General features: G+C 38.3%; 3 protein-coding genes across 3 annotated transcripts in view; all 3 read left to right on the plus strand.

Annotated features, from left to right (window-relative positions):
* LOC122625634 (fibronectin type-III domain-containing protein 3A-like) overlaps nt 1–27,498 on the plus strand; it is a 117,797-nt gene that overhangs the window by 38,916 nt on the left and 51,383 nt on the right.
* On the plus strand, nt 22,011–23,573 carry LOC122625636. Its single transcript, XM_043805734.1, has one exon. The coding sequence runs from the start codon at nt 22,158–22,160 to the stop codon at nt 23,481–23,483; it is 1,326 nt and encodes a 441-aa protein (XP_043661669.1). The 5' UTR covers nt 22,011–22,157; the 3' UTR covers nt 23,484–23,573.
* LOC122625635 lies at nt 23,616–26,384 on the plus strand. The gene has a single exon (XM_043805733.1). It carries the CDS (start codon nt 23,729–23,731, stop codon nt 26,213–26,215), a length of 2,487 nt encoding a protein of 828 aa, XP_043661668.1. The 5' UTR covers nt 23,616–23,728; the 3' UTR covers nt 26,216–26,384.

Consider the following 27,498-nt stretch of genomic DNA (forward strand, 5'->3'; position numbering starts at 1 on the left):
CCGGAGAAGTTTCCCTGGGTCCATTTTATTACACTTCAAAATTGTATTGCACAAACTTAAGTTTACCCACCTAAAGTTTATTATTAAGTTAAATAAATAATGTTGAAATTCCTTGGTCGCATTTCCACTTGCTGTGTAACGGGTATCTGATAGTCGGTAAACTCGACTATAGCGTTCTCTTTTGTTTTAAATGTTAACCTAGAATTTCCATCAATGCATATATTCACTATTCAAATAGTTTTACTCATTGTTGAATATTTAATTATTGTTAAATATTTAATGTCTATTGTTCCTTGCCTTTTTTATTGTTTATCATTGTTTAAATAGCATAAATATCATAATCGCCACAAAATGCGGCATTGAAATGCCATTTTTCGCTCGACTTAAAGGTCCTGTTGCCAGCACATATCAAAAAGTTGACTGACTATTTTTCAGCACCATTTCATTCCATTTTCTGGCATATGTCTTTTGTCAAGAAAATTCTAATGCTGCTGAGCGAAGGATAAGCCACTGCCGTAGAAACACCTAGCCTGAAATTCCACTGCCACGTATAAGTCCTTGGTTTTCCTTCGTGTGGATGGCTGGTGGGTGTTGTTTTTTTTTTTTTTGGGTGGATGGAGAGCGAAGATTCCGCATCAACGTCGTAGTCGTCATCCTCGTGGCGTGTCTGCATGCAATTTGCAAGGGACATGCGACAGAAAAATGCACTACTCGTAGACAAAAGGTAGCGGGAGCTGCACGTCCTTTTCACTTCACACCCACCGCCGACGTGCCACACGATACCGAACCGCCCACCTGCTCCGCCCACCTGGTCCGCCCACCTATGCCTTTTGTGCATTCCTCGTTTTGTCATGCCATTTTGCCATTTCCGTAGCAAAACAAAAGTCAACTAAATCTCTTGTCACTGCGCTTCCTCCTCGAGGCTTTTGGTCAGGTCACTGGAAAAAGTTGCAAAGGGAGCGGTGAGAAGTCTCTGAAGTGGTAAAAACTTTCCCGCTGCCCCTTTGCACATTACACTGAAAGGGGCTTTTTTAAGAATTAATAATTGAACAGAAATAAGAAAATTATTAAATTAAAAACTTTAAAAATTTATTTAAACATTTATTAAAACATTTAATTTAATAACACACATTTTGGATAATAACCTTCTTTTAACTTGATTAAATATTTAATTTTGTTACATTTTTCCCAGTGCTAGATAACTTATAAACTTTTTTCACAAGCCTAGTTGGGGCAGTGGCTTGGTAGAAAAGGAGCTCATTCTTGCTCAAGGTATTTTCGACAATGACAATAAAAAAATTGCTGGCTCTAGAGTTAAGCCGGACTAAAAATAAAGTTTGGCCTTGTCAGCTTTAAGTTAATCCATGGAAGAGAGGAACTTATTGCAAACTAGTATAGAGCACAGCCTTTGACATCTCTAAGGGTAATTCATCATATTTTGGGAACAGATGTTTCAGAGTGCGATATCGGACTATACAATTTGATTACTTACTCTAAACGTTGCTCAACGATTTAACACGTTATATGAAAAATATCCTTGATTGGTTCTTATTAGCTGGAGCACTCTATTAAAATCAAATGCAACTCGGAACTCATGAAAGCTGTAGAAGCTCAAAAATGTCAATAAGCGAACCGAATGTCTCTGCTGAAGTTCTTAAGGCGCAGGGGCAGAGTATCCTTGAAGTTGTCAGTAAGCTGATAAGTGGCACCAAATGGCATCTGGCATTGACATGTATGGATGCCATCGTTCTCCGCTGGCCCCATTTCGCAAACCCCCTCTTCCCTGCGTTGTTAACGACATAACGAGGACCTATCTTCCAGGGGAAAGCGGAGGAAAGGAGTCCTTTCAAGCGAAGAGAAACGCATCCGAAGACGAAGACATGTCCTGTACGTGACGCGCACTCACTTAGTTTAATATTTTCCCGTTCATTTGTTAGGTAATACAAATATAAAGACGGAAAAATACTAAATATTCATTTTAGGAATAAAGATTTAAAAACAAGAAATTAGATTATTAGTTATCTTTATTTGCATTGTTATCATGCTTTTTTACAGTTTTATGTTTAAGAAAAGGAAACATAATAAGTTATGTAAACAAACATTGGTTCAACACGGAACACCCTAACAAGGTTTTCCACTATCAATTAAATCGTAATCGAACTTGATGTTACATTTTTCTAGCCGCCATTGTGAATAGTGTATTGGTTTTCTTCGTGTGACAGCTTGTGTTTCAGCAGTCTACAAAAATGCAGTTTGCTGATGATGAGAAAAAGCTCGAAAGTCATGTCTGCGACAGACGGATTCTCTTAAGAGCTCAATTTAATGATTTTGTTTTCTTGGCAATGTTCGAATAGAACCCATGGCCATTAAAGAAGTGCTTTTACAATTTCACCATCTTGATTTTCCACAATTCTTCTAGTGCACTTCGCCAACTTGAGTCGTTGAATTTCACAACAATTGTCATCCACCGCGGCCCACATTGCAGTGCATTAAAGTGCGGAAAGAGTCACCGAATGGATTTGAATCTTACGGGCTATTATCTCTTTCAATCAGCCGCCTCCTCATGTGACTACCTTTGGGTTTCGCAGACTTTCTGCAGTCCCAACTACGTTGCCCTGTCATCGTTGTGGCAGTCGTGCTTAGGCAGCTATCATAAATTGTTGCTTAAATTGCATATCATACGGTGACATCGAGTGGCAACGTTTCTTCCCTTTTCCCATTCTCCTCCACAGTGAAACATCCATCAAGATTCGGTTTTTGTTCTTCACTTTTTGGCCAGCCCCTGAAGATTTCATTTGTCATATGATCTTGGGTGAATGTGAGGGTGAAGTGTTGAAGCATTAGATATGAAATCGTGGATGAATACCACTAAAATTGAACATGAATCAGTTTAGGGGTTTTTAGAATTACGTTAATATATTAATTTTTTATATAAGTTTATTCGACAACAGGAGAGGTACATCTTTCAAGGTATCAATAATTGGATTGCGTTGGTGTCCCCAGCAGATGTCGTTTTGATTGCCAGTCAGTTCGAAACTTGGAAAGTTTGTCATTTAGTCAGTTTGCCGAATCAGTAGGTTGTTGGAGTGCCAATGCAGGCTGTCACCAAGTCATCGTCATCGTCATCATCAGATGCTGATTATGATCATGAACCGTAAAAGCAATTAACATGTCAAAGTGCTGACAAACTGCAAGCCTTTTGTGCAGCTTCTTCAATTGCAGTTTCAGTGATTTCGTCTTCTCTTGTACCGCTGCTGATTCTTTGCTTTACCATTTTGTTTTGAAAATGTGTCAAGGCAGAGATCAGACAAGAGAGTTCAACCAGCGTTGAACCGACCAAGAATAATACTGGCCGCAATACGCCCTCCACGAAAAAAAGTCAAAGGTCTTGGACTTTTTGGAATGGAATGGACCGCCCACGCCCACTCCTTTTCGGCTTTTCAGGTTTTCGGCTCTCCGGGCTCACTGATTTTTCTGCTTTATTTTTATTTATAACAAAAGGTGCCCAGAAGGCTGCATTGCTGATTGGCAACAGCTCCGGCACTTCATTTAATGAGTTTTCATTAGCACGCAAATTGATTGCGGTAGCTCGAATAATTTATTTCTATATACAAAAATTTCGCAACCGACAACAAAAATGAGACTTCAAAAAGTCTTTAAATTTTATGTCAGTTTTGCGCGGCAAAAAGGGTTTGGCTTAATGGTTTTTTACGACAGCCTCTCATCAAGCTGAACTTCAGGGGTAATCAAATTTTTAATAATTCTTGGCGCAGACACGAAGCTAAATTAAAATACACTTTTGATTTTATGTTATGACACTTTAGAAGATTATAAATTTCGGTTTCGTGTTTATCGCTGCAATTGCAGTGTAATTTATGGGGAAAAGGAGGCATTAAAAATAGATTTCTTAAACTTTAAATTAGCACAGAAAATCCTTGAGATTTTAATGGTAGAAAAGAAAATCTGAAACTTCACAAAATTCATGCCCCAGTTTGTACAGATGAATATATAATATATATGAATACATTAACCGTTACTTTAATAATTCTGTTATTTGCATTAAAGAATAGCAAATAAGCAGAGTTTTTGCAAATTCTTCGAATCCTTGAGTACTAGATAATTTACATAATTATACACTGTGTATAATGATAAAAAATTAAATGAAAAGTAGTAAAGACTTACAGGGTATTTCCGAATTAAAGAGGCCGAATAAATTCACTCAACGAAGTTCTTTTCTGAGCCGCCGCTCTTATATTCTCCCACACGCTCTTATACAGGTCTGCAGCTTCTAATGGAAATTCCTCTACAATGCGATCTCACAGATACACAGATACAAATGCATGGCAAGTGCGATGACGCTGGCAGCGGGTGTCTGAACCCGCGACAGAGACGGCAATGGAGAAGGACAGAGGGAGAGAGTGAGAGGCAGAGAGACCTGAATCTTCGATGGTTTTTCTTCTTTTTTTGCTGTTCCAATTGAAAACTGGAATTGGTTTCACTGGAAGCTTTGGTATGCGATTTTCGGAATCACGAAATGGTCAATGGAAGCCAAGAAGTACAACAAGTCATAATAATTGAGCACTTGATCAACAGGGTGAAAGAGAGGCAGACAGAGAGCAAAAGAGAAAAGCAAGGAGAGAGTGACCTGGAAAATATAGGCATAAAACATAATGGAATATACAAAATCCGAATTCACTAATTAAGTGTAAAATAAAGAAATATAATAATTAAGTAAAATAATTAATAAAAATTAAAAATTCTAGAATACATAATTTCTTAGTTATGTGCATTCCATACATTAGTTAGTTTACATTAGTTTGAAATGCTTAGTTATTGAAGAAATTAAAGAAAACTGGACACGATCTACAAACCAAAAAACAAACATTTAGTACTGAAGTAAGAGAGAGCTACCTGTCGCTTAAATAAATAAGAGAACCGTAGTTGTTATGGCTATTGAATCCGAATCCAGCAAACTGAGCAGTCAACAAGTCAGCTCAGAGATGAAGATGCGTCTCACTATTACAGATACGGATACAAACTCACTTCAGATGCATTTGTTATTTGTTGTTGTTGGCAAACAAAGGAATCAATGCACACTGAAGAGTGCTAAAAGACAAGTACATTGAAACACGAAGAGGTGGAAGGAAAACCCCAAAGAAAACCACCTCCCCCTCTTTACTCCCAGCCACCCAATGAAAAAAGCAAAACAAAACAAACAACAAACTACAAAAAAGGCGCTAGTGTGTGTGATCAAGTAATGAAAGCAAAGCACTGGAAAAATAATGATTAAGTCTTGGAAAATGTGTATGTGTGCTTGGAGAAGAAAAATTAGTCGATGAGGAAAAATCTGCTTGGAAAAAAATGAAAAAATCGTCGCCTCGTCGTGTGTATGTGAGTGAATAGAGGATGTGGAAGAAAAAAGTGGGAAAGAGGCTATGGGATAAAATTGGAAAAACTCGATTTATGAGCTTCAATGCAGTTTCCTTTTTTCTTGCCCACTCACAACTGAATGGGAGTGTGTGTGTGAGCTGTCTTTAAGCTGAAGCTGCATACCAAAAGTTAGTTGTCTAGCACCAACTTTTAGAGAAAAAATCGATAGTTCAATCAGCTGTTGTACCTCTTGAAGTTTTGGGTATTTCCATAGGTGTAAAGCTATTATAAATATTTTAAAGGAAGATTTTAATTAAAATCACAGTTTAAATTTGTATTTCGCATATTATTATCTTACATAAAGGATGTACTTCGCCTATTGATATTAAATGATAATTTTCGAACAGCTAGTATTCTATTCTTGCAGATTTAAAGGGTATACTTTAGTGTATACATATATTTTTTATCATGATCACTATCTGAGTCGATCTGGCTATATCCTTCTGCCCGTCTCGGGAACTATAAAAGCCGACACTTTTCAATAATTTTCTTAATATCCGTTTTTATTGATATGAAAATAATTTATGATTTTTTTCACGCACTAACAATAGCTCAGTAACCGGTATCAGATAGACGAGAAAATTAAGCTTAGCGTTCTCTCTTGCTTTCTTTTGAAGATATTGAATTTTTGGTTGCTTTTGGTTTTTATTCCGCATTTCTTGTTCGTATGTCTTTGAAAACTTTACGAAGTGTTTGAAGTGTTTGACTGCAGCACTGGCTTTTCCGCCAATCTGATGTTTGCCGTTTTGAGGCAATAAATTGCTATGCCCGAACTTTGAATTGGTGGCGATCCAACCGGGCAGCAAACATCAAACACACGTCCATGGAGCGAAGATGGAAAACACGCTTCCAGTAAAAATACATTACATTACATTACATATACACGTCTGTATATCCAGCTACTGGCTGTGTGTGTTTCGCATGCAGTTTGCGCAATATTCGTGTTCATCCTGTAGCCGACGGGTTTTGCAGAGAAATAAACCACAATTTGATCTGGCCAGTAAGTTTTGCGCCCTGCTCTCGTATATTAAAAATGGAATCCATAAAAAATCACTTTTAATAAATTTTGTCATAAAATTCGCATTCCCCTTACGTATAATGTGGATATTCGTAAAAAGTCGTATAAAAATTGGTATTGTAAGCGCATAAATCTCTGTCCGTGTGCCATAACAATAAAAATAAATCGCTTTCGATAGACAACTGGGAAATCCCCAAAACACAACAAAAATAAGACCGAGAGCAAAAGTGCAAAATAAAGAAAACAAACAAGGCAAAACGAATGAAGACTGAGAAAAATAAGGGAAAAAATCGGCAAGAATTCAGCTGCAGCAACTGTTGCACACCTTGTTCGCTGCTTTCTGGGCTCATCGCGCCCAAGGTCCTATGACAATCCCCCAGCACAGATTTACTTCAGATTTCAGCGATGGGGCACAGGGCACAGGGAGTTAAGTTGTCGGTTGGAGTTGTAGAAGCTTCAGTGAGCAAACAGCTGGAAATATAAAAAATAAACAGCATTGGATAAAGTAGCGAAGGGTGAGCTGGCCCACTGCTGCTGAATTTGCCCTCAAAATTTAAAATTGAATTTTACCTTTATTCTTGAATTTATCTACATAATGGATATATGTATATTTTAAAAATAATTAAAATAATACATTTCATAAAAAATATACATAATAAAATATAATGAAAATTCGAGAAAGTTTTATTAGACTAACATAATCCACATTTTCACAAGGAATATTTATAAATATTTTTTAAAAATGCATATGTTATTAATTTATAAATTTATTTAAGTCCCAAAATTTTCTTAAGGTAGCCAACAAACCCTACGCCACACTGCAAATAGTCGGGTCTTGAAAAATCGGGTGAGCCGGAGAAGATGCACCGCAGCTTTGCAATAAAATGAACGAAACTTCAAAGGGAGGGAGCGGGCTATATCGCGCATATATACATATAGATCGAGTGCATCCACTAGACGTCGGCGAGGAGGGGGGCGAGACAAAGGAAACTTTTCAACAGCTTGCGAAACGAGCGAGAAACGTGAGCTAAGCCGAGGAAAAATATGCAATTTGCAGTGGCTTCGACTACCACATAGACAGGTTCGCTCACCATCGCACACGGCTCGTATCTGTGTGTGCGTGTGTGTGGGTCACCAACTTCTACCTACAAAGTGCAAGATGCAACAGCTCCGGACGGACGGATGGGTTGGCCATATTGCAGTGCTGCCTTGAAGAAGATGCTGCTAGAACGCGACCCCCTTTTGAGCTCTTCCCTTCTGTGCCTTTGCTTCAGTGTGAGCACTGCAAGAAAAATGTTTATCTTTCTTGCTGATATTCAATAATCGGTCGCTTTTTAAAATCGTCCAAATTTCTGGAGATATAAAATCGGTTAACAGGTTGCCTAAAAGTATGCCAAATTATGGTTAATTTGTATTTGTCAAATTGCAATATTGCATGTCCCAGATTCTCACAGTGACTCTAAGGTGAAAGACAAAACAAAACATTAATTGCATATGGCAAGACAATCCGAGTGAGCGGCTAAGGGGGATGGGTGGGGATGGGGTTGGGGGTGGGAGTGGGTAGGCCTTGCGGTTGCATTTCGTGACGACGATGATAAGAGCCGTAATGATGATGCCGACTTGTGGAGGAGCTTCGCTCTATCTGGATATCTACCTGTCTGTCTCTGTTTTATTGTACCGCCCCTTCTCTTTTTTCCGTTTCCGAAATGGAATTTGTGTGCACAGAAAAAAATACTGTGGTATTTATTATAAATGCTTATGTGCTTGTAAACAAACTGAAAAGTCTATGTGCTACAGAGGAGCCCGCTCAAATGGCACTAGGACTGCAAACAGTAAAAAGAAAATTATCTAAGTATGGGTAGATTTTTTTTCTGTGTGCTGAGATTGGGGTAACTTAGCCATATTCCGCCTCGTTTCGTTTCGTTTGTCTGACTGTGACATGAAAAATTAATGCAACATGTCGGCGGCGGCAATGGTGAAAGTTGTAAGCGGCAATCGCAGCGCATGCTTTTCAAGGTCTTTCCTTAGGTGTTGCCCCCCGCCACTACCAGCCACGCCCCCTTTTTCCCGACTTTTTCGCATTTTCCAACGCTTTTCCTCTCCATCCTTTCGCTTGAACTCCTCGAGCGGTTTGAGGTTAGTGCAACTTGTTGGCTGGAGTGAAACAAGTATTTTGATTGAAACCTCGTTGTCTGATACGATTACAAATTGGAGCACGCTCCACTTGCAATCAGTTGAAGGGTTTCAAGGGGCGGCTAAATTGGGTTACTGATATCCCAATTGAGTTTGGGCGAAACTCTACCTTCGGCAGTAATTGGAGCCTATTAAAGCTTGATAAACTCGGCAGGGATATTTATTAGTTCTCTACGAAAGTCACACAATATTTCTTATCGATTTACTTGTTGGTAAATCATTTGCATAGTTGTATGATAATCAGAAATCCTTTTAAAAATCGGTATTAAAAGAGCATGGATAATGAAATTTAATTCCTTTTACACATTTATAAGAGTTTATCCGATAATCTTGCATTAGATTAAGGGGCAGTCTTAAAGGAAATAAACCTCATCTGCCATTAAATGCAAATCTCGTGACATTTCGAGCTCCGCCTCGTAATGAATGTATTGATTCCCAAATCATTCGATATGCAAATCTCTGTCAAATCTCGGTGCAAATTTTGCAATTTCACCTTTCGAGTGCCGGATCTTTCATTTCCATATTTCGAAACTGTTTTGGCCACCAAAACCCCAAACCCCCAAACGAAACCACAGCAAGACCCCTTCACCGATTTTTCCTTCTAGCCAAATTGCTCCAATTGCTAATAAGGCTCACTCGAAAGCCACAGCCAAAATCCAAGTCGTTAGCAATGCCAATTGCGCTCAGACACTTCGGAACAATCGGAATCCGAGCCCGGCGTTGATTCAGACGATTTTCATTTCGATTTCCATTACCATTAGCATTTCCCTGCCATTTCCATTCCCGTTTCCATTGTCCGATTTTCAGTGGCTGACGCATGTCAGCACACCCATGCAAAAGTGCAACAGCAAGAGCAACTGCAACTGCAAGAGCAATGTGCAATGTGCAACCTGCAACTCGCAACTCGCAACTGCAATTTGCACAACGAGCAGTGAAAATTAAATCATTAAAATTGCGACACTAAAAAATGCCAATTAAACACGATTGGGAATTTTTGCAGTGCCAAAACAAGAAATTACAGATTACGCGATAGATCAAAAAAACCAACAAGCCGCGGAAATGCGATGGAGGAGCCAAAGAAGAAGAAGAGGAGGACGGAACTGAGTCGAGGAAAGCCACAAATTAGATGTTGAAAGATATACACGAAACTCCTCCAATTGCACCTAATCTTTTGGGGGAGAGAAAAGCGAACAACAAAAACAAAAACGAGGGAACTTGTCGACTGATGGCGAAAACAATGTTAACAAAAAATAGCATTTAAGGAGAAAGTGCGCATACCAACAGCCAAAGTTTTACAGTCTAACAATTACAGCATGATGACGCTGAAAGCCGACGATGATGATGATGGCGCTGCTGATGATGAAGATTGTGGGGAATAACCGGAAAGAAAGGCCGCCGAGATGCACAGATACTCTATGGGGAAGAGCGATTTGTGGGGAGTTTTTGAAGAAGAAGTTCCTGATAAGATATGACATGATATGAGAACTGAAAGTTGCGGAACCACATATATATTTTTATTAAATTTCCCAATTCGAAATCTCTTCGATCTCTACGCTTAAGTCGCTTCCTTCTTCGTTTGTATAATTAATCACTTATATGTTTTATTCGCACCGTTTTCCGTATACATTAATCAAATTATTCAAGTTTACTTAAGTAATGGCGAACATATTAAATTATGCAAGTTAAGATGATTTATTTATTAAAAGCTGAAATACAATTTTATATTTACTATGGTAGATCAATGATTTTATCCAAAGAGTATTTACAAACAGGATTACATTTGAGTAGAAAATCCACAATCATTACGAATTAAGCCAGAAGAGGACGACTTACGCTGGTCAAAAGGGGAAAGATGAGGCTGTGGCCGCAAGAGAAGTAGCCAAAGGAGGTGGAGGAACACGTTTAAATGAGGTAAAATCCGCCTCGGGATTGTAAAAAAAAGAGAGTGGAGACGGCGTGGCTAAAAATATCCAAGATGCATCTGGCAGATACAAAACGAGTACACCTAACCGAATCAAAGGCTGGAATTCCGCGTATTCGACCAATTGGAGTGACACTGACGATGCAGTTCATCGACCGGCAGTGCTAACTAATAACCGGATACTACAGATGCAAATGCAACCTCGCAGATACTTCTTATTATGAGTGATAACCAATTGACACTGTTGCAGGACTTCTCAGCTCAACCTTAATTAAAACAAGTCGCTCTGGCATGAAGCGAATAAAAGAGATGAAGACGGATCTGTAACCGATATCCAAGGGCTGTGGAAAAAACCCGATCTTCTGCTCATGATGCTTTCTGCAACGTTTTAATTGCCCCACTTTTTACTGGCTTGTCCCTGACTGAAGCTCGGACCTTGAAAAGTGTTCATGCCCTTCCATCTCTTGATACTAAATAGCAATAAAAACGAGTTCAGAAGCGGAGGGACGAACTGAAACCAAGAAGTGACACTGATTCGAATTCTTTTGCTTGTCTAGGCGAATCCACTTTGCTGTGGCAGCAGGACAGATTTTTATAAAAAAAGAACCAACTGATATATTCAAAAATAAATGGTTGCAAGTTAATCTAAAAAGTTATTTAGAGTGCAGCTTTAATGTTTATTGATTTAAAATTAATAGCATCTATATAATATATTACAAGTTATTTTTGTGAATCAAATTTTGAAGCTATAGACCACAGCAAATCAAAGATATGAAATTCAAATATCAGAGCCTGAACTTTGGGAAAAGCCATATAATGTCTAGCCGACAAATTCTAACCCCTTATGTTTGACTCCACGAAATAAAACCATTTCCTGACCAACAAACCCGCAATAAAATTCCCCCAAAAACACTCTACGGCTTAGTTGATGATGGACGACAAGCCGAAGAACTAGAGTAACAACCAGAACGTTCAATTTGTGCTAAAACTTAAAAAACTTCGAATTGCTGGGAGGCGATGAGGAGGGAAAGCCCACCAACATTCCATCAAAATATGTGGCACAAGCCGATTTAGCCCACCATCTTAAACTCAACTCAAGTCAAGGCGATAGAAGCTGCTGTTTTGTTCGGTTTGGTTTTGTATTCCCTAAAAGCTCAGCATTTACACTGGAGTTAAATAAAGAAAATAAAATGAATTTACTTGCTTTTGGGATTGATATACATTTATATAATACCTAATTCGAGCAAACATTAAGAATGAAAATACTATTTTTAAATGCACCTTTTACCCATTTAAATTTGTATATATTTTTGGTAACCAGCTTACGCACATGCACAGTGCAAATGTGAAAATGTGCAGTGAGTTTCACCACAATATCTCAAACACAGCGAACATGAATGTCAGCATTTGCTTTGGATTTTCCGCAACTAGAACTTGTCAGAGGGGGTGGTGGGCTGTCCCATCCACCCACTGTTTGAAATCCAACTAAGCAGCAAGCATCAAATGCAATTCAAATTGAAATCTTTACAATGCATACAGCATTTTTGGGCTTTATTTTCCAGTGTCTCCACTTTCTGCCTTTTTTCTTGTGCATGCAAGAAACCCGAAGCTGTGGCAGTTAAAACAGGGAACATACTAAAACCGCTTTTGCGCGGGTACTTTGACTAAGCAAATATCTTTTTATAGAAAAATTCAATTATTTTGGTTGCATTTTATGGGAATTAGAATGTAATTTTTATCAAATTAATTTATATTGATATAAATGTGCAAATCAAACAACCGTTTGCTGCCCAAAATATAGAATACCCCCTTATACTCCTAAGATTGTAGGGTATTTAAGAAAAAAACGAATCCAATGCAAAGACAACTAGAAGAGACATAGAGCTTTGGGATTTGATCTCGCCACAAACGGCAAAAGCCTTCACAAAAGAATCTTGAACTCAAAATGGGTAAAGGCACAGCTACAAATGCACTTACAGATACAAATGCAGAGCCACCCGCTTCGCCACACAGATACTTCAATACCTGGCCCGACTAGTTTCAAATGTCTTTTTTCCACTACGAAAGCCTGCAATGCTTTTCCAAAGATTCTAACTCCTCATCCTCCTGCTTTACTTTGTTTTTTTTTTTTTGCACTCAAAACATTTATGGTCTGATAAGAGCCACAGGACAGCAACATCAACGGCCACAACGTTGACATAGATACGTTCATTGAATTGGGTTAGCTTTCTTCCCCCGTTCTCATCTCGGATTGTGTTTATACCCTTGCCGAAGGTATATTGATTTTAGGCAGTAGTTTGCTCACCGTAAAGGAGATCTTTGCCACCATATAAAGTATATATGTATGTATATGTATAAATAGCCGAGTTCATATAGCCATGTCCGTACGTCCGTTTCTACGCAAAGAAGTTTCTCAGTTATAAAGCTATCTGCATAAAAATACTTATTTTTGCTGGCATAGCATATGTAATATTGTATGTTAGTAACATATAATTCGAAATGGGTTGGATCGGTCTAGTATATCATATAGAATAATCAAAAAAAATTTACCTTCGTTCGGTTTTTTAGTCGGAATACATAATATTTTTATAATCATTGCTTACTGAAAGGGTATTAAAGCTTCACCATGCCGAAGTTGGCTTTTTTTTCGGTTGTATTTTTTTCGGTTTTCTGCCTTCGGGGCTAACATTTTTCTCTTCTGTCGAGAAAGACTATGAGAGATTGGCTAGGAAAAGGATGCGATTACTTTGATTTCCGTTCGAGGGTATCGGATTTTTATTGACCTTGATCTTTGTGGAATTTATTCATTTATACTAATGCTTCTCACTTTGCATATCTTTTCAGGTGAGTGCATCTGGTTCTGCATCTCCATTCAATACATTACAGATAATGATCTAACGGTTATTTGGCCTTTGACAAATTCATATGATAATGTTAAAAATAAATTCAAATTCAAATTCAATAAATGTCATATAACTTATGGGTAAGAAGTTAATGGTTTGAAATGTGTTTAAACTTACATAAGATGTGCATTATAAATATCTTCTTACATTTTAACCCTTAATATGGCACACAAATTATATATTATAAATGAGCTTGTTTTAGTCAGTAAATTATTTAAAATATGTCTAAAACTAAATAATAAATCCTAGTTAGTTATATTCTATATGGATAACATAAACGAATTTTATGGTTCAGAGCATATAAATACCTACTTAACTCATTCCTGCGAATCGCCACACCACGCAATCCTTTTGATTAGATCTAAATTTACAGAAATTAGCTCAAATTGTTTCAAATGCCACACAGCAACAAAATAAAAATAAGATCAACAACTGGAAAATCCCACACACACAGATGCTGTGCCTCGAATCGCAATTCCAATTGCAATTTCTTCTTTTTCTCTGGTTACATGCAGCTACTCTCTTCCTCTTGTTCATCCTCTGTCTCTTTCTCTGTCTAAAGTGGCCAGTTTCGGATTTATTCCACTGATACACAGATACACTGAGAATCTTTTTGTAATCTAATGCCATATATAAAATAATATGTTAATTAAGTGATTCTATTTTAGTTCTCAACTTCGAAAGACTAAAATATTTATATTTAAACTTTAAGTCGTAAATGTATAATCTTCTGGCTCCATACATTTGTTTCCGGCTACTGCTCAATGATAATATTTTTTGTTTTCTGTGTGCACCTTTTACACCCCCCTAAATCGCCACCTCCTTGCCCTGGAATTCAGAACGAGTTGCAAGTCGCCGCTGCATCGCTAACAAAGCCACTCGACAACTGAAAAAATGTGGCCAGGCGAAGTGTTGATGATGGAGAGGGGTATTCTTTTTACCCGAAAGGGGCTTCCAGCTTTTATTGGGGGGAGGTGCTGATGCTGCTGCAGAAGAGAGAGCGGCAGATTGGCTAACTGGCAATTTGAAGACTCGGGCAAGGCGACCAGTTGCAGAACTGCTTCTGCTTCTGATGCTGGATGCCGAATGTCAAACGCTGCCTTCTCGCATGACAAGTGGCCCGCAACTAAATCGTTGCAGCAGCAACAAGTGCACTTGAAACAACTAAATTTTATTTAGATCCATATTTTAGTGTTCCATATTGTTTGCAGTGCATTTTAAGACGATTGTCGTAATAGAACCACTCTTTACAGTGTATACATACATAGTTTTATGCGTTTACAACAAATGTTTCTACATTTAGTTTCCCATTCCACGTTTGCACACCGATCACACTCTTGAGTTGATTTTATTTACAGTGTAGAGCAACAGCAGCAGCAGCAGCAGCTGTAAAACGAGCTTTGGTAGAAAGACCGAGGCCAAGACCCGGCTTTGCTCAGTTTTCCTCCACGGGTTTTTCTTTATTTTTCACAAGCTCCTTTGTGCATTTCAATTTATTGCCCCAGAACAACAATTCAAGAGTTCTGTACTAACTGCACCCACACACCCAAAACTCTCCTCCCCCCGAAAACAAACTTGCCCCTATCCCGAAGCGAAATTGCTCTGGTTAAAAATAACATTTGATGCTAGCACTTGAAATTATGCGTATGCCTGCTGCAAAAATATTTCGCTTGCAGCGCCATCTGTTGTCTGAGTGACCTGATTTTTGAAGTGATGATGTTCTATGGGTTAGCTGGCTTTTTCAAATATTTTTATGGAGTGTTCTCCTTAGCATGCACATCATAGCATGTAAATAAAGGAATTGGCCCATGTTTGCCATTTTCCAGGTAAAAAATTCGGGTAAAATAACACACGAGGAATAGTTCAGAAAATAGTTTTAAATTTGGTACACGGTTGACATTTAGAATTTAATCATTTATATTTATAAAACTGAGACATACATGGACTGAATCTCAATTACATAGTTGCATCTGAGGTAAATGCTATCCAAATTAATGGTCTACAGAATGCACCTTACTCCAAAGACGTAAACAATGGAGTCGAGCCACCAACACAACTCCTCCAATTTCCGACTATTAGTTGGCACGGAACAGGTTGCTTTGGCTCTGGACCAGAAATGCCCAAATTCGATGTTGATTCAATCAATAGCGGCGAAACACGTGAACTTTGAACTGACCTAGCCCACAAAGAGTCAAAGAGAAGTGGAAGTGCGGAGAGAAATCGAGAAAAGGGAAACGAATCGAATTGAATTGAAAACGGTGCACGAAAGTGCAACAAGAGGCATGCAACAAGGGAAAGGTAAACATACGGACGAAAAGATTTAAATAAAACCGATGAGAGTTATATAAAAATAATAATAATAATAATTAAATATTTATTCTAATAGGGATTTTGAAAATGTACAAATGGGAGGAATAACTTTAAGATAAATAAATAATTTTATCAAAACTATAATACATAAAAGCAAAATTTGTGCCCTTTTATTTTGTACATTTTAATAATTTGTATCTGTACAATTATTAAGTATTAATAACATAGATACTATTACTTTGAAGTTAACTATAGCACTGAAATACATTCGGGCCCCTTTTGAACTGGCACTTCGAAAGCAATTGACAGCGGGAGGGGTTTTCGAAAAAACGGCAATACTATATGACTGCATATATTGCTTTACGCAACGATATACGGCGCTTTTTGTGTGAAAGATACAATGCTGCTGAAATATTGAAATCAATTGCAGGTCTTTTTTTGGGGGGTTTTAAAGCGCTTTTCTGCTGTTTTTTTCTTCGTTTTTTGATTAATTGGCAATGGCCAATGCAAATGCTGTTGGCCTTTTGGCTGGGACACAGATACAGATACACAGAGGCAAAGATACAGATACAGTTGCATTGTCAACGTTCCAAAACAGCCCCAGCAGCGTATGGCATACAATTTAAAAATGTATCCAAGAGATACATTACACATTACGGCCATGGCTTGCCAAGTCTTGACTTGGAAATTCCCTTCACTGCATTCTTTCCCACACCAAAAGCCAGACAAAAGAGCTGAGATACGTACGTACGTACGTATATACATACATACGTATGTTTGTACGATGTATATATGGAGAGGTGGCTTTTCGGGGCTATATATACAGATACTTTTCGGGCCTTTGGTCTTTGCTAGTTTTGGTTAGTTGACTGCAGGGCTTACAATATACCCAGTTTCCTCCAACCTCAGTATTCTCTGGCTGGGACTGAGTCGTCGCCGTAGTCATTCGCATTGTCGTAAATTTTATTGGAGTGTAGTGTAGCATCGTCATTATCATCATCGCATTCATGATGATGCGACCTAACACAATTCTTACTTAGTTTGCATTTTAGCTTATGGCTTTTGGGTTTTACTCGCTCTTAAAATAAAAAAAAAAACACAAAAAAAAAACCAATACCTTCAACCATAAAACGTTTCGCATTTCAAAGGCCACACATTATTATTATTTTCAGCTATTACTTTGGGGTATTTCTCAAAAGTTTTCAATTTATTTCTGTGTGGAAAACTGATACGACTCTGACTTGCCGTTCTGAGTTATTGCCTTAACATAAATGCTTGTGCTCAAAGTCTCCAATTACTTTTCATTTTTGGCATTCGCTTTGTCAAAGTTCAAATTGTTATCACTCGTTTTTGGGCTTTCGTCTTGGGTCTCTTTGGGGGTTATCAATAAGCATTTATGCTGCGGCTGAATTTTGAAATGGGAACTCAGATTTACGTTATAAGTTTGCTGTTTACTTTATTTATATACATACATACATTTATTTGTATACATATTTTTAATTTTCTCAGTATAAAACAGATATATTTTCTGAATATTTATTTATTAATTTTTTAATAAATACTTTATAATTTTTCAACAAAAACGTAAATAACAATATTATCGGAATTTAAAATCAATTTGTTCTTCAGAAGTTTTCTATTTCAAGATCCCAATTCCATTAGTAATTCACCAGAAATGCAAATTTCTCAGTATATTTTTGTGAATCGTGATATTTTGTCAAAATAGGCAAATACAAACGGCAACTGTTGAAATACTTTTATAATTTTGAGGAACATAATGCAATTAAAAATAATTGCACAGCGAAAACTAGTTCACAAAATCAATTTGAAAATTGCTGAAACTCAGAAAAATATGCAAAACCGGGAAATCACACAAATTTTGCCAACACAAATAGCTTTTATGATATTGTTTAAGAGCGTGCCTCTTGAACTCTTTCATCTTTTGTAAACTCTCTTTGAATTCAAAAAGTGCACTGAGAGGAATGCCGGTTTTTGGTGCGAGTGTGTGAGTGTTCGAGTCGTATCTGTGTAGTTACTACGTTGCGGTGACGGTCGTTCGTTCGCATTTGTATCTCTCAGATAAATCGCTCTTACCCACCAGTGTGAGTAGTAAATATATTCCGCTCAGCTGTGCTGCGGGTCTACGTGTTTTTTGTTTTTCGTTTTATTTTTTTCTTTACTCGCCCAACAACAAATGACATATGCGGGGCCCCTGAGCGCAAAAGTATCTTCCAGTACCGCCTTCCAGTTTTGAGATACTTTTCGGGTTCCAATGAGAACGGACTTCGGGCTTCGAATCACGAGTCGCTTGCCGATTCGTATCGGCGGCTGCTGGCAGTCCGATATAAACTCTCAAACTGTACGGTTTGGTTTGGCAGTGCAGCTGAAAAGCGGAAAACTGAAGAGGAAAAGCGGCGAAGAGGGGATCGAGGAAGGGCAGCGCGTCGTGTGTTTTCATCCTCGTTCTGCAATAAACAATTGTTGTTCTACAAGTTTAAACAATTAAAAGTGAGTGTGGAAAAAGTGAAGCGAAAAATTCGCTTAAATCGGTTTTCAAACATATTCAATACCTAATTTATATAATAAACCTATTAAAAAAAAAAAAATTATATTGAATTATTAAAACTAAACAGTGAATACCAAGCCGAATGCTGGAAAGAAACCCAAACAATTAATTATAAAAAACGATCAACAAATTTACAAAAATTCCACTTAAAAAACACAGTTTCATTGTTATTTCGTTCAACATCCTGTTTCATTATAACCAGAAAGCCATAATCGCTATAATCATAAATAATAATAACAATTTCATGTGACGTTTTAGTTAATTCTAAATAAAACGAATGAAAAGAAAGAAAATAGACAAGCAACAATACCCATCCACTTTTTTCAATTGTAATTTCCGGTGTAGCGGAATTTCACTGTGCATTGTGTGGGACTCTAAGTGTGGGTGAACGAGTGTGCAAAAGAGAATGAAGAAGGAAAAAAGAAAATCAGAAAAAAACATAAACAGCCCAGAACAACGTGCTCGTCTGTGTGTGTGAATAAGAAAACTGAGCCATATAGAAAAACATTTCTAAGAAAAGTGAAAAAATTGCCATTCGCTTATTGAATTTATAGCCAACTTTTGTATCCTTTGGCCCACGTTGAGGTTACATAAAGATCAGCAAAAACTAAACATATTCGTATTCTGCCCCTTGCGTTGGAGTCATCGTAAAAATGTTTTTCATATAATTAATACCCACAACATTGTCTATCAATGTTTATTTTCAGTTAATTATTTCCCTCGTCAATTAAAATAATTTCAAATTTTTTATAGTCCGTTTAAAAATGCTAATACGAATACTTAGTAGCTTAGTGAGTTAACTGATATTTTGCCATATATATGTATGTAAATTACGGTTCTAAGTTACTTAGACTACGAACAATTCCATTGCATTTTAACTAAGATAACAGTTCTCAGAAAAATCTAAATTGCTCAATAATTTTCATTTTCATGTTTGTACTTGTGATTTCTTTCTGCAGTATCACATTTGCATTTCTATCAAGAATAGCTTGTATGTATATATTTCTAAGCCCCAACGCAAGTAAAGCTGCTAAGCTACTAAGTAACAACCAAATGCCGATAAAGTCCAACAATCTCAAAGAAACTTGAACTTTAATTGGCTTATCAAAGATTGAGTACAAGAACTGTGAACCGAAACTGACCTCACCTAATCTCAGTTGACTGCAAGAAAATATTTATCTGAGGTAATTTAACTAAGCTGCCCATCAATTTGGCTGGAAAACTTTGCAGAACCCAGAAACTCCAAGGTCGCAAAACTTTAATTAAACATAAACCAGTCCCAAGTAAAATAGAGTGCAGAGGCTCAGAGGTTTCCACTCCTCGAATGCCAGCTAATTAACATGGAAAATTTATCCAGAATCTGAGTATATATGTGTGTATATATCGTTTACTCATGGCAAACTTTGGCATGGATGGGGGGCGGCACCATAAGTTTCTAAAATTTATAGAGTCGAAAGCTTTCTATCGATAGATAAATATGGCGAGCGAGAAACAGATTTGGGTACTTGTGGATACAAAGAAGCAGCCGCAAACAAACAGCACTCTTTCGAAGGGGTATAATAAACAATTATGAATTATTTACTTGCTGCTATCGAATGCTAAAAAACCGAATGCCTGTAACCTCAATCTGGGTCCAAAAAAGCAAATCACATATGTATGTATCTAATGCATCATTCTACTTTTCAGTCTGTGGGCTAAGTGTAATACAAAAATCGAACATTGAAGCATTCCATTCAAACTAACAATCTAAGTGCAATACAAATAGTCCAGCTAAAATCGACGAGAATATTTACAGAAGCTGTGTTCATAAATAGATTTGCCCAAGCAACGCAAAACAAACCAATAAATGCAAATCGAATTAACTGTATAATCAGCAAAACAATTTAATACACATAACAAATAAGAATAAACTTAATAAGCATTTAAAATAACAATACCAATTTTGTGCAATTTAAACAATAATATTATAAAAAAAAAAAAGCCTTAAAAAGGTTAACCGATTTTTGCTAACTACTTTTGCGCTAAATCAAAAATAAAAACCTAACACTTTATAAACTTCAAATAGCTAATTGTTATAAAATAAAATTTATAGAATTACCAGTAATTAATACAAAAATTAAATCAGCTTTAAATGAATTTTGCTGAGCCGGATTACTTTTGAAACACTTGAAGCTGAATTTTCACTTTTGTAAGTATGATAGTAAAACGAAATTCTTTTAAGAGTCTACGAATACTTTGTAAATCCAAAAACGTTATATCTTTGCTGCCTACGGAGTTTTCATATAATCTAATAGCAACATTAAAAGTGGGATTCTTTCAAGAATATCCATCGTCTGACTTGTTTTTATAAATATTTTGTTAATTTTATTTCCATTGTGTTAATGCGGTTAGTTTATTCAGTATAGTAAGTGGTAGTCAGGCTTACATTTATATGGGTCACCGAATTTTCACTTGTTTGTCAAGGAGATCTTTGTTATTGGCAGAAGAAGCAAATAGAAAAAAGGTATGGACATTTTTATAGTGAACCCTCGGTATCTGAGTGCTTTTCACATAAGAGGCTTACTAGACAAACAAAATCCCCATCAAATAAATTTAACTCAATTGCCCAAACATTCCCCAATGGCCGAGCGTTGATTGTAGATTGTTGATGATGTAGTTATTATTGTTGTTGAGGCTTACGTGCAAACTTTTATCTGCATTTAGATTTTTGACATACAAATTTATTGTTTATGCCCACGATAATATCAAGAAAGAACATGCAATTTAATAATTATACATTTTACGGTCTGTTTGAGTCCAGCCATTATACGTGTGAATTTGCTTGGTGAGTTCGCTTGGCAAAAATGTTGCAAAGATTTTTCAATGCACAAGTGCAGTTCCCAACTATAGTATTGATCATTTCCGCCCAGTTTCGGCCAAAAAACTGTCCAACTGTGTCGGAGGTCGGTGAACTTTTTTACGCGGCCAAAGTTGCGTGTTTGTTTAGGCCCGAAAATCTCACCGTCGCTTTATTGCGGTTATTGACTTTAAACTCATTTCGCTTCCACGTCTTCATCTCTTTTATCTGTTTGGCCCACACACACTTGTCCATCGGCATTCTGGGCCTAATTTCCTTTTCGGTTTTGGGTGTGTTCGCCACATCAAAAAAAGTGGTACCAAAAATATATATAAATGTATGTGGGAAAAGGAAAAGAAGGAACAGAAATTAACATAATCAAATTTACTTTTGTACGCCGCGAACACGTTTCGTGGCCGAAAGAAGAAAAAGTGAAGACCATTATTTAATTTTCGTGTCAGTCGGCGCAATGCCCCAGCGAACGGCATTGAAGTATTGACAAACTGAGGGTTATTTACACCTGCCAGTTCGTTTGACAAGGTGAGCTTCTCAATGGTCTATAAACAGATTTTGGCAAGAGTGTCGATTGCGACTGATATTTTCTAGGTTTAGAACATGTTATTGTCTTGCAATTACGATTGAGGAGGGTTCACCTAATAAAATCTTGGGATAGGCTTTCTGCAGTTGGATCAATTTTAATATACTTATAACATAACAGGGAATATAATTAGATCAGAATAGTTTTTTAATCATTACACTAAATAATATGCAAAATTATAAATATTATAATAAATACAACGGATATTTGATTTTCGGCTGGCTTTCATTTATTTGCCAGTATTTCCTTCGAAAAAGTTACGATCAATACAAAATTTACTGAACCACAATGCCCCTGTGGTCTAGGCTTTCGATTACATTTTCGAATCCTCTCGAGAACCAAAATTATAGTCAAAATTTGAAGTATCTGCCACAGGACGAGCATGCGGAAAATGTGTTGCCGCTTTACAGCAAACTTTCCTTGGACAACCAAGATTGGTTTGATCGGCCAGAAACAATCGCCTAGGTGCGCATGTCTTTCCCAGGAGCATTGCCTTTGGAGTCGGAGAAACCAAGTGGAAATCAAGCAGTTGGCAAAGCTGGTGGGCTACAACCCCGAGGAAATCGATGGCTTTCTTTTTAATCTTAGCCTACGGAACTATAATGATCTGCTGAAACCCAAGAGTTATAGATGGGATGGCTGCAATGTGCCCCTATGTTATCCTTATGTCTGTGATCGGTACATGGACATATTCGATAATCGTGGCAACTTACGAAATCCCATCCATACAAGGAGCCTGGATAGTTTACTTTCTCTACTGCAGGATTACTTGAATGGTGATTCGCCTTATGGTCGAAAGAACTCGCCTATTGCGTATCCTTACGAACAGCAGGGGAAACATCCTTCAAGTATCGAAAGTGAGAAAGTTTTAAGTGAAGACATCGAATTCAGCGATTTACAAGGTAAGGGATCATCGGATTGGATCTATCAGATCCTTGGCAGTCCAAAGAAATCGAAAAGCAAGGAAAAAACGACCTCCCACCGAGAACCGCAACCGGTGGAGAGTCCAGAACTAGGATTTGAATTAGAATCAGAACCTCAAAAGGACAAAATGTATAGGAAAAGTAAGGCCTTTGGTCGGCACTCTGTTTTTCTTAATGATGAACTAGCCCTAGCTTATGCCAAGTCTTATGATTATGCGGAATATCTAATGAAAACCATGGGTCGACATCGTTTTAGGGACAGCTATATAGGTCCTGTGGGAGATTTAAGAACAGCACGCACTCGAATTCTTATAAGAGACTTAATCGCAAGAAAGGGAATGAATATAAGTGACAAAGATTTAAGCAAGGCCTTAAAAAAGGTCGATCTCGAGTGGAAAGGATCGACACGTGCAGATAATAAACGTGAAATGAAGACCGCACGGGAGATTTCCAGGCTTTACAATGCCATTGTTCAGACGCCGTCAGATGACTCTATTAATTGGGGAATTATAGGTAATGTCAGGGAGAACTACCCAAAGGTTCCAAAAGCCTCGAAATCTCCCAGAAAATACTTTACCGGCCCAGACTCATTGCTTTTCCACGAACCTTTTAATCAAAAGAAGAACAGGACCGGGCAGCGGCGACATTCAAGGCATTCCCGGCTAAGTCCCGATTACAAACTCTCAAGTGCAAGGATAAAGCGATATATAAACACATCCATCAAGCAACCTATAGAGCAGGTCGAAGAAACGACTTCAATTTATTCGGCAAGGAGTGATGTGTAAAGCTTGCAGAGACGAGAGTCTTAAGATCCCTTGTCAGGTTATTCCAAATGTATTTCAAATCATATTAAACTAAATGGGCATAATGTAAAACGTTTTTTTTTCTGCCACTAAGTTTCCCATTATCCCAGCATGCTTCGAAAATTACAGTAGAGAATCATTCTAAATTTTAGTTTGGAACTGGCAAACACAAAATTTGTTCTTTCTTAAATACCTTGTTTTCGGAACACCAAGACGGTCAGGCCAAAATGAATAATTGCTGCTGTAGATCGCATAGCGATCGCACGGATCCCATGGCCTGTCTTCCTCAGTTTCCACGTCTGCAGCGGGTCCAAAGTTGTCGGCCATTTTTGGAGGGACGGAAGGCAGTCAGCTGTTGTGTTTCGGGCGAGAGGCGGTGGGGTCAGAGAAACGGTGGTATGATCCAGGTTCTGGCCAAGATGGTGAACAAGTCGTCCAGTACGGTCTGCCAATTCCTCCACCAGTTGACACTGCAGGTCTTCGCGAGAATCCTATATCCTTTGATGATGGGTTGGAATACGCTGAAGGTACCGTTTGTTATACCCGACATCTGTGAGCTGTACTACGGGATATTCGACGAATGTGGTAACTTGAGGGGTTCCATTCCCACCAGGACGCTGCTCATCCTTATAACCATGATCCAGTACTTTCTCAATCTACCCAAGCGGTGTGGTTGCAGAAGCCAGGCAGATGATTTGCGGAACGTTCACAGTCCCGGTTATTGTGGCAAAAATGCGATGACGCCATTCTCGGGACAGGGGATCACCCAAGAAGGACCATCGACGAGAAGTGAAGTGTGGGCGGGACTTAAGCGATTGGGATACGAAAGACGTGGCGATCTAGACAGTTATCCCTCGGATGAGTCCATTCCATATGGCTATGCACCCCATCGATGTCCTTGCCAGGCCGGGGATCCCAAAATCCAAAGATCCGCACAGGGACTTACAAACCCCTATGCAAATAGGTCTGGGGCTTTGAGATCGTTGGTCTGCGCGGAGGAACTGGAAAGTCCCATGTTAGCTTGCGATTACAATCAGCGAACCCCAATGGCACCCATTTCACCGAAAGCAGCCCAATTTATTCACATCAATCACATCTCGAACCTATATGCTGCAGTCGTACAAAACCAACATACAAGACAACTATTTTCTGATGGAAGGCCGCCAAAGCCACGGGTACGACAGTGCACTGAAAACCAAAATAGATTCTCCGGAGGTTTTATGATGCCCGAACCCTACTTCAATGGAATGCCATGGAGTTGGCTGCACAGAGATCCTCAGAGAATGATACGCCTGCCAAGTGGAGGTCTTCCTTTGGAAATCCCTCGTTACAGACGTCAGCCTTTGGATGAAGAGTACCACAGCTTTAAAAGTAGATATGAAAATATCAGCAGAAAGGAAAGCCCTTTCAAAGAAAACCGCTTACTGCCCTTGGACTATTACCCATCTGAAAATAGACTTACCCCGGGAAATAGGTTGCAATCGATAAGCTGGGAGAAGAAAATACTGGATCCTCAAAATCATCCTATGAATAATATGTCCAATTATCTGGGACAAATTCCAGTTAAGCAACTAAGAAAAATTGAGTGGGAGGAGCTCTTTATAAAAAAAATTAATGAAGCAAAGAGAACCAAGGGAACTTTCGATTACTGGAGGGAGATGCTGGAGAGAAATAAGATGAGAACATTTCAACAAATAATAAAGGACATTCCAATATTCCCTGCCGAAGAGAGTGGGTATTATCAACCAAGAAAACAGAGTGACCGCATTATAACGAAGAAAAGCAACAACTCCCTGAGATCACCAAGACAATACCAAAAGAAATTGGAAATCGAAAAACCTGGGGTTTCAAAAAGGGCTACTAACAATCATAGAACCCAAATTTCACCTCAACATCGAGTAAAGCAACCCAATAGTAGCCAAGGAAAACCGACTTTAAAAAATCACCTCCAACTGGTCAAGCCTCAAGACATCAATAAGAGTAAGTCTGTAGATAAGACTCTGCGTTTGGCGAAGAATGAAATATTAACCAACCAAACTAAAAATCAACCAAAATATCCTGATCCCGAGGATTACAGAAGAGAAAGGGCTAGAAACCAAAGAATGAGTAGGAAAACTGCTGGAGAGTCTGTGATGCTAATAAAGCCGGCAAAAAGTATAATACGAAAGCCTGTGCACACTCAGTTAAATGGAATATCCCAGGAAGATATAGCAAGTTTAAAGAAACAATTGGAGATGAACAAAACTGATAAAAGGGTACGATTCCGTGTTGCCATGCCTTACAGCTTTGAAAGAGAAACGCCGGCAAAAGATCCGAAAAGAAAAACCAATTGCAAAAGTAAACTACCTGAAAGGTATGTTCTTCCTGAAGGTGGAGATCAGATACCAAAGCAGTTCAGTAAGCTCGATAGTCAAGATAAAAGTGCTACAAAAAGTGTATTTTGTCAAAGATCGGGAAAGTCAGGGGAACGAGGTTTCAGAAAAAAGCGATTGCATTCAATTGATGTTACAGAACTGCCCACACATAGTAAACGACCTGCGATGGGTTCTCAAAGTAAATACCATATTGGAAATGCCAAAACGAAACCTAACAAACCCCTCGGTAGAAGCTGTAAAATCCAGCCCAAAGTATTGCATTCCAGAGAGGAAACTAAGGACGTGGAGACACTGAAGAACAGAGTGAAGCGAAGAAAGTCATTAGGTTATTTGTTATGATAGCAGCGTTCTCGTAATCTATTTATCTATTGGATTGATGTTATTCCCAATATTTACCTGAATTATCTAAAATCAATACGAGCTATATGGTATATTTTTGTTACTAAGCTTAAGCACCGATTGTATAGAGATACCACGCCTGACCGCCTATTAAATTTTCGTTTTAAAAGTGTATTTGTTTGACTGGAACTACCCAAACTCATCTAGTTTGTGGGGAAAAAGGGAAATGCTCACTAGCATTGATTGAAAGCCGCAACACTGCAGCACAGTTGTGGTGAAGTGGGCTGCGCTTTTCCGCATTTCATTTGGGTCCAAAGCACCGATAATAATAACGATGATGCGTCCAGTGCCTGGCCGCTGAAAAGGGTTTTCTTTAAACCGAGCTACTAATCGAAGCTTTCTTTACTCCTCTGGAGTGGAGTTAGCTGAAAATCTCCCTTTTCCACCACTTTTTCGAATATTTTTGTGTTTGAAGCTGGCTTTCAGGTCGCTGGGTTGCTTTTACTGTACTTTGGGGGCCATAACGTGTCCCTCCCCCTTAAACTCCTTTATATATGTGTGCCTAAGAGCTGAAGGCCGTGAGCCAAAAGGCAAACGTTTTGTGGGAAGACCGCAATTTTCCGCTAAAGCCGAGAGTCGGATTGGTAACAAGTGCCTCTCACTTTATTGGCCCCTGGGTGGGCCTATCAAATTGGCTGGTGGTGGAGCCGGGTTTCAGGAAGAAACCGATTAGATATTCATACGAGATTTCAGTAGCGGAACAGCCTAAGTTCGCTGCATAAATTTTAAATAAATTGTACCAAATTAACAGCTGGAATGTGGCTTACAGCGTGCGTATCTCAGCTTGACTTTAATATCTAGATAGTAAGTAGAAAGAAGTGGGCTTTGATGAATATTCATTTACAAACATCGAATTTGATTTATGTTAGAGAACCTATTCAAAACAGCTATGGTACCAAGTCGCAGCATCATAGCAACCCCGGGGACCGAGTTCCTTGAGGTTTCCAACCTTCCAACCACCCAGAAAGTTTCACCCACAACTTCCCACTTACTGTGACCACTCTTCACGCACACTCTAACATCCAACATCCAACATCTAACAGCCCAAAGTCTTCCCCTCCTGCCCGCACAGTCGCCATGGTGCTTATCAGTCTGATGTGACTGTGATGATAATAATTCAGAGTCAAATATCTCGCGACGTCTAGTGGCCAAGTCATGATTTATGGGATTCCATTCGAGACTTAAACAATACGATAATTATTTATTAGAGTGGCGACCCTTCT

This window comes from Drosophila teissieri, unplaced genomic scaffold (assembly GCF_016746235.2).
Source record: "Drosophila teissieri strain GT53w unplaced genomic scaffold, Prin_Dtei_1.1 Segkk31_quiver_pilon_scaf, whole genome shotgun sequence".
NCBI classification, from domain to species: domain Eukaryota; kingdom Metazoa; phylum Arthropoda; class Insecta; order Diptera; family Drosophilidae; genus Drosophila; species Drosophila teissieri.

What these genes read in the sequence shown, in the direction of transcription:
- LOC122625636 (XM_043805734.1), top strand. Translation starts at nt 22,158, where the DNA reads ATGCGGAAAATGTGTTGCCGCTTTACAGCAAACTTTCCTTGGACAACC.
- LOC122625635 (XM_043805733.1), top strand. Translation starts at nt 23,729, where the DNA reads ATGAATAATTGCTGCTGTAGATCGCATAGCGATCGCACGGATCCCATG.